This window comes from Theropithecus gelada, chromosome 7b, assembly GCF_003255815.1.
Source record: "Theropithecus gelada isolate Dixy chromosome 7b, Tgel_1.0, whole genome shotgun sequence".
NCBI lineage: Eukaryota > Metazoa > Chordata > Mammalia > Primates > Cercopithecidae > Theropithecus > Theropithecus gelada.
The window spans coordinates 17,921,938-17,934,451 of NC_037675.1; the positions used below are offsets into that span (position 1 = coordinate 17,921,938).

Sequence of the window (12,514 nt, forward strand, 5' to 3'; positions counted from 1 at the left end):
AAAAAAAAAAAAAAAAAAAAAAAAGGTGCTCAACTTTTAGAGGAAGTGATAAAACACTAATCATTTTTACCTATCAGATTGGCAAAGATTAACACCTAGCCAGGCATCGAGGCATACCAGCTTCTTGGCCAAGATGGGAGGATCATGTGAGCCAAGGAGTTTGAAACCAGCCTGGGCAACACAGTGAGACCTTGTCTCAAAAAAAAAAAAAAAAAAAAAAAAGATTAACACCTAGTGTTAAGGATAATTAATACCCAGTGTTGGGTACAGTTGGGAGAAGATACTGTCACATACTCTTAATGGAAATTAATGTTTTTGTTGGGTGGTTGGGCCATATCTAGCAAAACTGTACATGGATATGTGTTTGAATCGGCATTTTCACTTGTAAGAATCTACCCAATAGAAAAGTCTGGTGAACAAGAATGTTCATCACAGGATTGAATATGATGAAAAATTGTTAAAACCTCAATATTCATCAATATTGGATTAGTTAAAATCTGATAGCAGCTAGCACTGTTTGAGTCTGTACCAAGTGCTCAGTTTTAAGCAAATGGCATGTGTTATTTAATCCTCGGGACAATTCTATGATGTAGGCACTATTATCTTTATTTTATAGACAAGTAAACTAAGGCATAGAAAGTACATCAAACTGATAGTGATTACAGTTGTAGATGGGTGGAGAGTGTGAGGGTAGGGGTGGAGTCTGAAAGAAACAGAGCCTTACTTAAGCGTTTATAGGAAAAGGGAAAGCCCTACTAGTAAGTTTGGTTTATATTAGTTTCAGTAAATATTTATTTTTATAGTTCAGAGTCAGTTAAAATAAGATGGTTAGAATACAGTACCACTAAGGTTTTATCAAGCTTTCTAATCAGTGAGTCTAAATATTTTGATTTACAGTGATGCATATGTTTATGCCATATTGACATAGATGACTCTCTTAGCCGGTGGCTAGATGAGAGTGAGAGAGGTTGATGGCTAGGAAAGTCACACAACTATATCTGCCATCCCCCCACTTGAATTTGGTAATAGTAGGATCTGGATCAAATAAGGATCAGAACACCGTAAGGGGAAAAACAGTAAGTTAAGGAGATGGGCTAAAAAAGCATCATACAGCCAAGTGCGGTAGCAGAAACAGGGAGCGGGAATTAAGTTTTGTTGTTGGTTTGGTTCATTTTGAATTCCAGAGCAAGGACTTCCTGTTTTTCTCCGGTCTGTTGGATCCTTGCAGCTTGAACTGCTGCTAGGATGCAGGACCTCCATAATCGCCATGATTGCACTGTTCTTGAGCTGGCTCTGTATAAAAGCATCTCTGTTTCTTAAATTGACTATGTGGAAATATGTGAGTATATTAAATAGTAAAGCATTCTGATGGTCTGTTAGTGTTTTAGTGTTTGTATGTAATATGTGGTACTGTTCTGGAAGACAGCCATTACATTTATCCTGTCTTCATAATACACATGTGCCTGAAAATTAAGTTTTGTTACAACAACTTATTTTCCTATTGAATTTTCAGATTTAGAAGCTTTTCTGTCATTGTTACCGCTTCCTTGTCAGTAATGTGGAACAGTGACTCCTTGTCAAATAATTAAGAAACTCAAGCCTCTCATATGTCATAAAGACTTTCATTTTTCAGGAAAATGAATGTCTGTTCCATAACTCTATTTATGGAGTCATAGGATTTTAAAGCTATAAGCTTTATTGATAATGTGGATATTTTTTCTTTCTGAAGAAAGTAGGAAAAGGATAATGGTTGGTTCTAAAGTCACTTTTATGGCTTTTCAGTGCAAAAATAAGGTCTCCTAATTTGTGGTCCAGTTAGTTTTGCTTCATTTTAATTCTGTAGATATTTATTGATAACCTCTTCCTAGTCTAGCACCACCATGCCGTTAAAATTTAACCACGTTTATCCACTGTGTAGAAATGAAGTGCTGCATGTTAAGTGAATTTTCCCAGTTAATTTTTGTAAAGCCTGTGTCTGAGTTTTCCTGTGAATAAAAGTCTAGCTTGCTAGAAATATTTTTAAAACATGTATCATTCTTTGCTTTTTAAATAAAATATAGGGAACCTGACTTAGCATGTACCCTGTAATTTGTAGTTTCTGCCTAGGGAGTTAGGAGGGGGACAGTTTAGAAAGAGGTGGCAGGAGAATGGCGTAGACCCGGGAGGCGGAGCTTGCAGTGAGCTGAGATCAGGCCACTGCACTCCAGCCTGGGCGACAGAGCAAGACTCTGTCTCAAAAAAAAAAAAAAAAAAAAAAAAAAAGAAAGAGGTGGCAGGGCTAGGGGTCTTTTCCTTAGAATAGACCATTTTCTTGTATACTTGAAGGGTGTTATTTGCAAGCAAAAGACTCAAAACCATTGGTATATGTATGTTTCCACAAGTTTAAATTCATTTTTCAGGCATTCACTATAATGAGGCACCTGTGTACTAGAAGTGAGACGCCAGTGTCTAAATGTTAGTCCCATCGAATCAGTCAACAAATACATACGTTATGTAAGTAAGGCACTTGTACACTGATCTTGGAACATGCTCCCCACCCCACGCCCCCAAACCAAACAGTTATGTCATAAACTTACAGAATTGTTCAAGCTATGCATAATCTTAAATCATTGATCTGGCTTAATGGGAATGTGTTTGGTATTCTATTTTTGTGTGTATTTTATATTGCTTTGAAAATTTCATTTATAAAGTCATACTTATGGCATATTTATTAAATAGGATTTTTAAAAAATAAAAAGCTAGATAAGACTCTTCATGCTTGTAACCTCCAACCCTTGTTTCTGACATTTATATAACTTCCAGTTTTAACAAGTATTTTTAAGATAAATACTTCAAGAGGCATTTCAGCAATTTTTGATGCCTGTTTTTTCTTTTGAAAAATCTCTTCTTGGCAATCAAATTTCTATCAAATTCAGAAACATTTTATTCTTGTAAATGTACTAGATGTATAGTGTTTTTTTATTTTGAGCTCATTCTGTTAAGTTTTTGCTAAGTTAAAAATATCAGTCTCGATGTTTGTTTTATGTTTTTTGCCAGAAAACATTTGCAGTTTTGAAGGTACTTAAAATATTTTCGTTTACATTTCTTAAGATGACAATTTTAATCTCTATAAATGCTAAGTAAATACTTTCATTTATTTCTAAGAAAAATAATCTAAAACATTTATCATTCATACAGTTAAGTATTCTTTATGTTTTATATTTGAAAGAGCTGAGTTTAAGTGAAAAATCAGTAGTGAATATAAAGGTATGAATTCTGCACACTTTACCAGCCACATGTGCTATTAACTTTTTTTTTTTTTTGGAGACAATGTTTCACCCAGGCTGAAGTACAGTGGCATGAACTCAGCTCACCTCTGCCTCCCCGGTTCAAGTGATTCTCCTGCCTCAGCCTCCCGAGTAGCTGAGATTACAGGCACCCACCACCACGCCTGGCTAATTTTTGTGTTTTTAGTAGAGACGGGGTTTCACCATGTTGGCCAGGCTGGTCTTGAACTCCTGACCTCAGGTGATCCACCTCCCTCAGCCTCCCAAAGTGTTAGGATTACAGACATGAGCCACCATGCCTGGCATTAACATTTAAATTAAAGTGAAATAATATTAAAACTTCAGTTCCTCCATCACATAACCACATTTTAATTGCTTCATAGCCACATGTGGCTAGTGTCTGCCATATTGGACAGCACAGATGGAGAATGTTTCCATCGTGGCAGAGAGAGAAACAAAGGAAAGTGAGTAATAATTATGAAGTGAGCCAAGAGACAAAGGTAATGGTAACTAGGACCCTGAAGGCGTTTATGCTACTGCGGAAGAAGAAAGAATGCTGGTTCCCTCATTCTGTACCATTAGCCTGCTAGGGTTTCTGATTCCTCTGTTGATAAATATTGCTCTATGACATATATACAAATGGAGGGAAATACTGGAGAAGGAATGGGCAAGTTGAAAAGAGGTCTACCACAGTTTTAAAAAATCTGGACACGTGGTATTTAACTCATGCCGTGTACCTGCTTGGAAGCAGTGACATCAAATTATTGATCCAACTAAAAAGTTTGTTAAGTGTGTTGTGGTAGTTTGTGAATGAAGTACTTTTTATTCCTTCAGTACCAAAACTTCATTAGCTTTTTAAAAATGAAAACTAATTTATTGGGGTGAAACTGACATAACATAAAATTAATCCTATTGAAATGAACAGTAGGATTCAGTACATTCACCGTGTATGCAGCCGCTTCTGTCTAGTTCCAAACATTTCATTCACTCCAGAGTAAAACCCCTCACCCATTAAGCAGTTTCTCCCCATTCCCTCGCCCCCACCCTCAGCTCCCACACCCAGCCCTAGTAACCAGCAATCTGTTTTCTCTCTGGGTTAACTCTAGATATTTTATATAAATGGGATCACAAAATATGAAACTTTGTGTATCTGGCTTCTTTAACTTAGCAAAATGTTTCCAAGGTTTATCCAAGTTTTAGCATAAGTCTGTACTTCATTTTTTTTTTTTTTTTTGTGGTTCAGTAGGATCCCATTGTATGGCTATACCACCATTTGTTTACCCATTCATCTACTGACGGACATTTGGGCTATTTCCACCTTTTAGCTATTGTGAGTAGTGCTGTTATGAACGTGAATGTACATGTTAAAGGACCTGTTTTCAGTTCGTTTGGGTATATAAATAAGAGAGGAATTTCAGGATCGTATGATAATTTTATGCTTAATTTTTTGAGGAACCACCAAACTTTTCCACAGTGACTGAGCCATTTTACATTACCGCCAGCAATGCACAATGGTTCCAGTTTCTCCACATCCTTGCCGACACTTGTTATTTTCCTTTTTCTGTTAGTGTTACAGCTGTCTTAGTGGGTATGAAGTGTCACCTCATTGTAGTTTTGATTTGCATTTCCCTAATGCTAGCATCTTTACATGTGCTCGTTGGCCATTTGCATATCTTCTTGGGTGAAATGTCTATTCAGATCCTTTGCCCATTTTTTAATTGAGTTGTCATTTTGTTATTGAATTGTAAGGGTTCTTTTTATAGTCTGAATGCTAGACCCTTACCAGATACATGATTTGTAAGTATTTTCTCCCATTCTATAGGTTGTGTTTTTTACTTTCTTGTAATGTCCTGTAATGCACACAAGTTTTTATGTTTTGATGACATCCACTGTATCTTTTTTTTTTTTTTTTTTTTTTTTTTGAGATGGAGTCTCACTCTGTTGCCAGGCTGGAGTGCAGTGGCGCCATCTCGGCTCACTGCAACCTCTGCCTCCTGGGTTCAAGCAATTCTCCTGCCTCAGCCTCCTGAATACCTGGGACTACAGGTGCATGCCACCATGCCTAGCTAATTTTTATATTTTTAGTAGGCATGGGGTTTCACCATGTTGGCCAGGATGGTCTCCATCCCTTGACCTCGTGATCCACCTGGCTCAGCCTCTCGAAGTGCTGGGATTACAGGCGTAAGCTGCCGCATCCAGCCCTGTTTTTTCATTTATTTATTTTGAGGCGGAGTCTCACTCTGTCGCCCAAGCTGGAGTGCAGTGGCACAATCTCAGCTCACTGTAACCTCCCCCTCCTGGGTCCAAGGGATTCTCTTGCCTCAACCTCTGGAGTAGCTGGTACTATAGGCACATGCCACCATGCCCACCTATTTTTTTTGTATTTTTAGTAGAGATGACGTTTGACCAGGTTGGTCAGGCTGGTCTCGAACTCTTGATTTCAAATGATCCACCCACCTTGGCCTCCCGAAATGCTGAGATTATAGGCATGAGCCACTGCACCCGGCCAGTGTGTCTATTGTTTCTATTGCTGCTCATGCTTTTGATGTAATAGCTATCAATTCATTGCCAAATCTAAGATTATGGAGATTTACTCATGTTTTCTTCTGTGAAGTTTGGTTTTAGCTCTTAAATTTAAGTTGCTGATCCATTTTGAGTTAATTTTTGTATATGGTATGAGATAGTGGTCCAAATTCATTCTGCTTTCTTCTACTTTTTATAACTTCTGTAAGAACTGAAATACATTTAATCTGTGACTTCTTTGAAATGTGTTGTTAGAAGCCAGGATGGAGCAGGTTTTTCCGAACCCTGAGTCCTAGTGGCTTATAACAGCACACATATTTCTTGTCTACACTGAGCCTCTGCTCAGGAATGAAGCTGACAAAACGTCCAGCATGTGGCGGTCTCTGTGGAAGGGGTGAGGTCTTTTGTGCTCAATCTTGTCAAGGCTTCCACTTTGGCTTAATTTCACTGACCAAGCAAGTTACTTAGCCGTGGCCAGCTTGATGAAAGATGTGCAGTCCTAGCAGGTGTTCGGAAAGAGAAGGAAAGAAAGTAGGTAATGCACAGTGCCCACCAGAAGATATCACTGAACATGATGATGTTTGCAAAATATTTGACGTATTTGTTCCAAGTTTAAAAATTTTAAAACATTCCCATTTAAGTGGAGTCTAAAAGGATATGGTAAAGCATTATTGATTCAGAATTTGGGGTAAGTTTTATACTAACTGTGCTTGCTAAAGTTTACTTTTTCATTATTGTAAAGAAAAGTTGTTTAGCTAGATAATAATGTAAATGGGATTTAATGAAGAGAATCCTTGGCTTGATTTAGAAAAACAATTTCTAGGTAATTTAGTAGGATGTATTTGAGTACATGTTATATTCATTTGATAAACTTTTCTGTTTCAAATAGTGAAACAAGAAGGCAATAATAGTAATAGATTTGAGAAGCACGTTAAGACTATTGCTTTTATCAGGATTTTAAATTTAAAAACATTAAAACACTTCATAGCTTGTAAATCCTATGGATTAGGATACACTAGTTTGTGTGACTTCCATAATCCAACATTAGAGCTTGGTTACCCACAAAGTAACAAAAATTCTGACATTAATTTCTAATTGTCTAGTCTCTTACATGCTGTATCTAAATTATAGAAGTATAAAAATTAAAACGTATAGCATTTGTCAGCTACATTGCTAAAAATACGGCATTAGAAAACAGAGAGTGATATTATGGAACACCAGTAGGTGTCAGTCACAGCCTGTGCAAGGGCTGATTATTTGCCAGGAGTTTGGGGCATCTATTCCTAAATGTCTGTGTGTTTTAAGGCATTATTCTAATGAACTGCAATTTTCTCAAAGTGAATGTGCTTATTTTCAAATAAAAACACAATGTACCTACTTGTTAATAAAGACATAGAGATGTTCTATTGGCAGCAAAAGCATTATTTCAGTGCTTAATTGTGTGTAGAGCTACAGCTCAAAAGAACTAACTAGTTTGTCATGGAAAGATTAGAATGCTATTTGATGGAGCCAAGTAGACATGCAGAAAGAATGGCCGTGGAGTGTGTGAATTAGCCAGATAAAGTATTGATATTAGCAGATGAAACTAGTTGAAGGTCTAACAGTCAAACAGCATTTCTTTTTGGACAAATCTTTCCTTTTTATAGGAACAGCTATAATGAAGGCCCTCCACCCACTGGTTCCCTAATTTTTCTAGGATGCTTTGTATGTATGCCTGTAAACAGAAGTGTATAGTCTCAAGGGAGGTACTGATAATAAAAACAAAACACACCAGGGATTTAGACGGATCCACAAGGAACATCTGAGAAATGACTAGTTTTGAAGGACCTTGTTGCATATATCAGTATAGAAACATGGGGCAAAAAGAATCACAGCTTTCAGCATTTCAAAACGAAATACAAATGGTACTGATAAGAGTGGGTACCCGAAAATGCTTCCTTGATTTCTTAACAATATTCATATTCAGTGATACTTGGTTATCACAAAAGGGAAGGATATGTATATATAAACAGTTTGGGATACTGTTGCTAACTATTTAAATACATCAGTGTGCCAGTATGACATTAATAATGACATTTTCTGGTTTAAAATAAACCAGTGATATTCCATTGTGTTCAGGATTTTTAAAAAGCTATTCCTTAGTATAAAATATAAGCCCTTAGTGATCTGTTCCTTGCCATTCTCTGTAAAATCATACATCTTCATACCCAATGGCCCAGACATACCAAACTAATGTCACTTGTCCTAGTGAATGTTTAGATCTCAAATTGTATACAATTGATTATAATTGTGTATAATCTGCACAAAGCAGATCTTAAAATTCAATTTTAATTTTTTTCAATTATAAAAGACACATGCTCATTGTTAAAAATCCAAGTTTCTCTATGAAAAATTTCTTGGTTATTTAAAATAGTCAACTTTCTAGTCCTTAACACATTAGTTTTTCTATTGACATGATTGTTTTTCTAACATTTTTGAAAATGTAAGATTTCTTCAGGAGTGCTGTTATGTAGTTATGGCAGAATAGATTGTATTTGCAGTTTCCCAGTTGTACCTTGTTTTCTTTTGGCTTTTCGTATGTTGCTTCTTGTGCCTAGAAAGCTATACAGAACTACCCTCCTCTCCATTCCATGTCAGCCTGTTATAATTTATGTCTTTTGGAACTCGGGTCAGACCTAATGTCTTCTAAAAAGCCATTCTCGATTCGTTATTACTGATACACAGTTTACCCTATAGTATGCTTGAATGTAGATGAAAAAAATTAGTTCTGACTCAGTGTGCTCCTTCAGCCTTTCGACTCTTTCTTTTCGTTTGTGTAAATTTGAACCCCCTGTGTGTGTGTGTGTGTGTGTGTGTGTGAGAGAGAGAGAGAGAGAGAGATTATATGTGTATATATGCATATATCTGTGTGTGTGTGTGTGTGTGTACGCAGACTGGCTTTCAGTTATTTACAGGAGGCTTTCTCCCCTACCCAGTACCTCCAGCAGAGAGAAGCCTGCTTTCAGTCTGTGAGTAGAATTGTTCTAGGATTCTTTTCATGGAAAGGCCAGCCCTTTCAGGACTCTGACTTTTTCTGGGTAAGGGACCTAGGTTTGTCTGCCTTTCTCTCTTCTGCCAATGGCCAATTTCCTGTCCCTCCCACATCACACCTCTACTCTGATCTCCAGACCTGTGGCCAGGTCTGACACTCCCTTGGACCACATGAGCTCCAGCTTTCCCTGTTCATTTGGAGCTTAGTCGGGTCTTGTACCTGGGGGCCCTGCAGATTTCCCTTATTTTCTCTTGAGGAGCATGATTTGGGAATTTGGAGGATATATTAGTTTTTTAGGGCTGCCGTGACAAATTATCAAAAACTGGGTGACTTGAAACAACAAAAATGTATTCTCTGACAGTTCTTAAGACAAGAATTCCGCAATCAAGGTGTGGTCCGAAATGGTTCCTTTTCAGATTGGTTCCTTCTCAGGGCTCTGAGGGAGCATGTGCTCTTTGTGTTTCTCCTTGCTGGGAGTTGCCAGCAACCTTCGGTGTTCCTCAGCTTCCAGTTGTGTCACTTCAGTTTCTGGTTCTTCCCTCTGTCTGTGTCTGTGAAGCACATTTTCGTTTCTTCCATGACCATGGATTATGAGGTTTGTGGTTTCTCTAAGGCAGGGGTCCCCAATTCCTGGGCTATGGACCTGGTACCTGTTAGGACTGGGGCCGCGCAGCAGGAGGTGAGTGGCAGGCAAGCGAGCGAAGCTTCATCTGTATTTACAGCCACTCCCTGTCACTTGCATTACCGACTGAATGCCGTCTCTTGTCCTATCAGCAGCAGCATTAGATTCTCATAGCAGAAACCCTATTGTGAACTGCACACGTGAGGGATCTAGGTTGCGCACTTGTTATGAGAATCCAATGCCTGACGATCTGTCACAGTCTCCCATCACCCCCAGATGGGACCGTCTAGTTGCAGGAAAACAAGCTTAGAGCTCCCACTGATTCTTCATTATGGTGAGTTCTATAATTATTTAATTATGTATTACAATGCAATAATAATAGAAATAAAATGCAAAATAAACGTAATGCGCTTGAATCATCCCCACACCACCCCCACAACCTTATCTGGAAAATTGGTCTTCCAGGAAACCAGTCCCTGGAGACAAAAATGTTGGGGACCACTGCTCTAAGAGACATTGCTTTTTATTGTTCGAATTTATAAATTTAAATTGTAGTATGGTCTCTGTAAGAATAGAACCCAGACCTGCTGATTAATTATTTTCACATTTTCTCAAAATTTACACCCCTCAAAAAGGTAGTACTTTGTATTTAAATAAATTAGAAATGTTTCGACATTTTTCAAAAATAAAATTTAATTCTGAGTTTTTAATTTTCAGCCAGAAAACCTTGCTCAGAAGCTTCCAAACCTTGTGGAACTGTGAGTCTGTTTATTCAAATTTTTTAAAAACAAGAATGAACATAATTCTAAGTTATTTGAAATAATAGGATATGTCATCTTAATGTATTAATTTGTTATTTGTTGGTATCATGATCATGGTACTCATGTAGGTAGACCTGTGATTCTACTAAACCCGATAGTATTTTAAAGTATTTAACCATTTACAATTGTATTTTAAATATTTCACTTCAAGGTAGTGAAGATGATGAGAAATGCCTTTTTTCTGGGTACAGTGTCTTCCGTCACAGAATCTTTGTGGATAGTCCATGTAATTGGGAAACTCTATTATTGTTATTACTACTACTACATGTGATACTTCATATAAACAGATAGCGTAAAATATAAGTAAAAGTCTCTTTTCATGCATCCTCCACGCTTCATTTGTTTTAGTTCTTTTTATGATTACCTCCAAGTGCTAAATACTATGTTTACACCATTGTTTTTTTAATGCACCCGTGTTAATTGTCTGTTAACTTACCACTAAGGAAGATAAATTTAGATATCTTACATTTCCCTCTCTGTCTAGCTGCCTCCTGATTTTTTGCAGGAGGGTTGCATTGCTATTTCTTGTACTCTCTGTTGTTTGGCACGATTTTCAAGAGGTCAAGGAAGGAAATCTAGCCTTACACCTGCCATCTTTTCTGTCATGTCCTTTGTCCCATCCTTTTATTTTGAAAAATTTCAAACTAACAAGAAAGTTGAAAACATAGAAAGAACACCCGTATACCCTTCAGCTAAATTTAACCAATTTTGACATTTTGCCACATTTGCTTTCTCTTTCCCTTTTCTGTCTCCTACTCCTCTGCCCCCCAGAAGCTGAATGATTTGAAAGTAAATTATAGACATAATGTCATTATCATACCTAAGGAAAGTAATATTCATTATAATTTAATACACAGCTTATGTTTAAATTATGTAAGTTTTCAAAAATAATGCCTTTTAAAAGTAGATGTCTGAATTCACTGGATTATTTCCTCTTGATTACATTGATTTAAACATTTTTGATGGTGTTTGACTGCAAAACTTGCTTTATCAAGTTTTTGGTTTCATCCTTTTGTATGTGTGTATATGTGTATTATTTTCTGAAGTTTCTGATAGTTATGCACATCATGGTTTTTTCTTTTCCTCTAAATACGTAAGTATGTATTTCTAGGAACAAGGCTGTCTTTCCATCTTTTGAGTTTACTTTTGTGTCCTTTAGGTACTTTATAGTTTTATTTAAAACAGGTTTTGAAAATTTCTCAAGTCTGTTACTAAGTATTTAATCTTTTTTTTTTACTATTGTAAATGAATTTTGTCATGTGTTATATCTTCTAACTGGTTATGTTTTGTATATATGAACAATATTGATTTTTGCATGTTAACTTTATATCCTGGTATCTTGCTGAAATCTTTATTGTTTCAATTAGTTTTCATGATAGATTCTCTATAAAGTTTTCTAGATGTACTCTTACGTTGGAAAATACAGATGGTGTTACTTCTTCTTTTCCAACTGTTATCCCTTTACTTACTTTCTCTAGTCTTATTGCATTGGCTAGTTCCTCCATACAATGTGAAAGTGTCCTGGAGATAGTGGACATCCTCGTCTTCTTTCTTTAAAAAAAAAAACAAAAAATTTAAGACCGAATTTCACTCTTGTCGCCCAAGCTGCAATGCAGTGGCACGATCTCGGCCCACTGCAACCTCTGCCTCCCGGGTTCAGGCAATTCTCCTGCCTCAACCTCCCAAGTAGCTGGGATTACAGGTGTCCACCACCACGCCTGGCTAGTTTTTGTATTTTTAGTGGAGACGGGGTTTCATCATCTTGGCCAGGCTAGTCTCAAACTCCTGACCTTATGATCCACCTGCCTCAGCCTCCCAAAGTGCTGGGATTACAGGCATGAGCCCCTGCGCCTGGCCTCTTATCTTCTTTCTGACCTTGCTGGGAATGCCTCTAGGGTTTTCCCCATTAAGAAAGATGCTGACTTTACAGTTAAAGTATCTGTAATCTATTGTTTTAAGCAAATATTCATCTTTATTAATTATCTATTGCTGCTTAACAACTTACCCCCAAATGTAGTGATTTAAACATTCAATATCTTATATTTTCTGAGGCCCCAGAATCTGGGCCTGACTTAGCTGGGTGCCTTTGCCTCCAGGTCTCTCACAAAGCTGCAGTCAAGGTTGTTGGCCAGGACTGCAGTCTCATCTGAAGACTTAACTGAAGAAGGACCTTCTTCTATGTTCATTCATGTGGTTGTTGTCAGGTTCAATTCCTTGTAGGCTGTTGAACTGAAGGACTCTGTTTCTTGCT

The 12,514-nt window shown here is 37.3% G+C and overlaps 1 protein-coding gene across 4 annotated transcripts in view; it reads left to right on the top strand.

Annotated features, from left to right (window-relative positions):
* Nucleotides 1-12,514, top strand: part of LRRC28 (leucine rich repeat containing 28) — a 135,676-nt gene that overhangs the window by 20,283 nt on the left and 102,879 nt on the right. For all 4 annotated transcript variants that reach the window (XM_025391228.1, XM_025391230.1, XM_025391231.1 and 1 more), the window contains exon 3: nt 10,160-10,200. In XM_025391228.1, the coding sequence (XP_025247013.1) occupies nt 10,160-10,200 (41 nt within the window). The remainder of the gene's footprint in view (nt 1-10,159; nt 10,201-12,514) is intronic.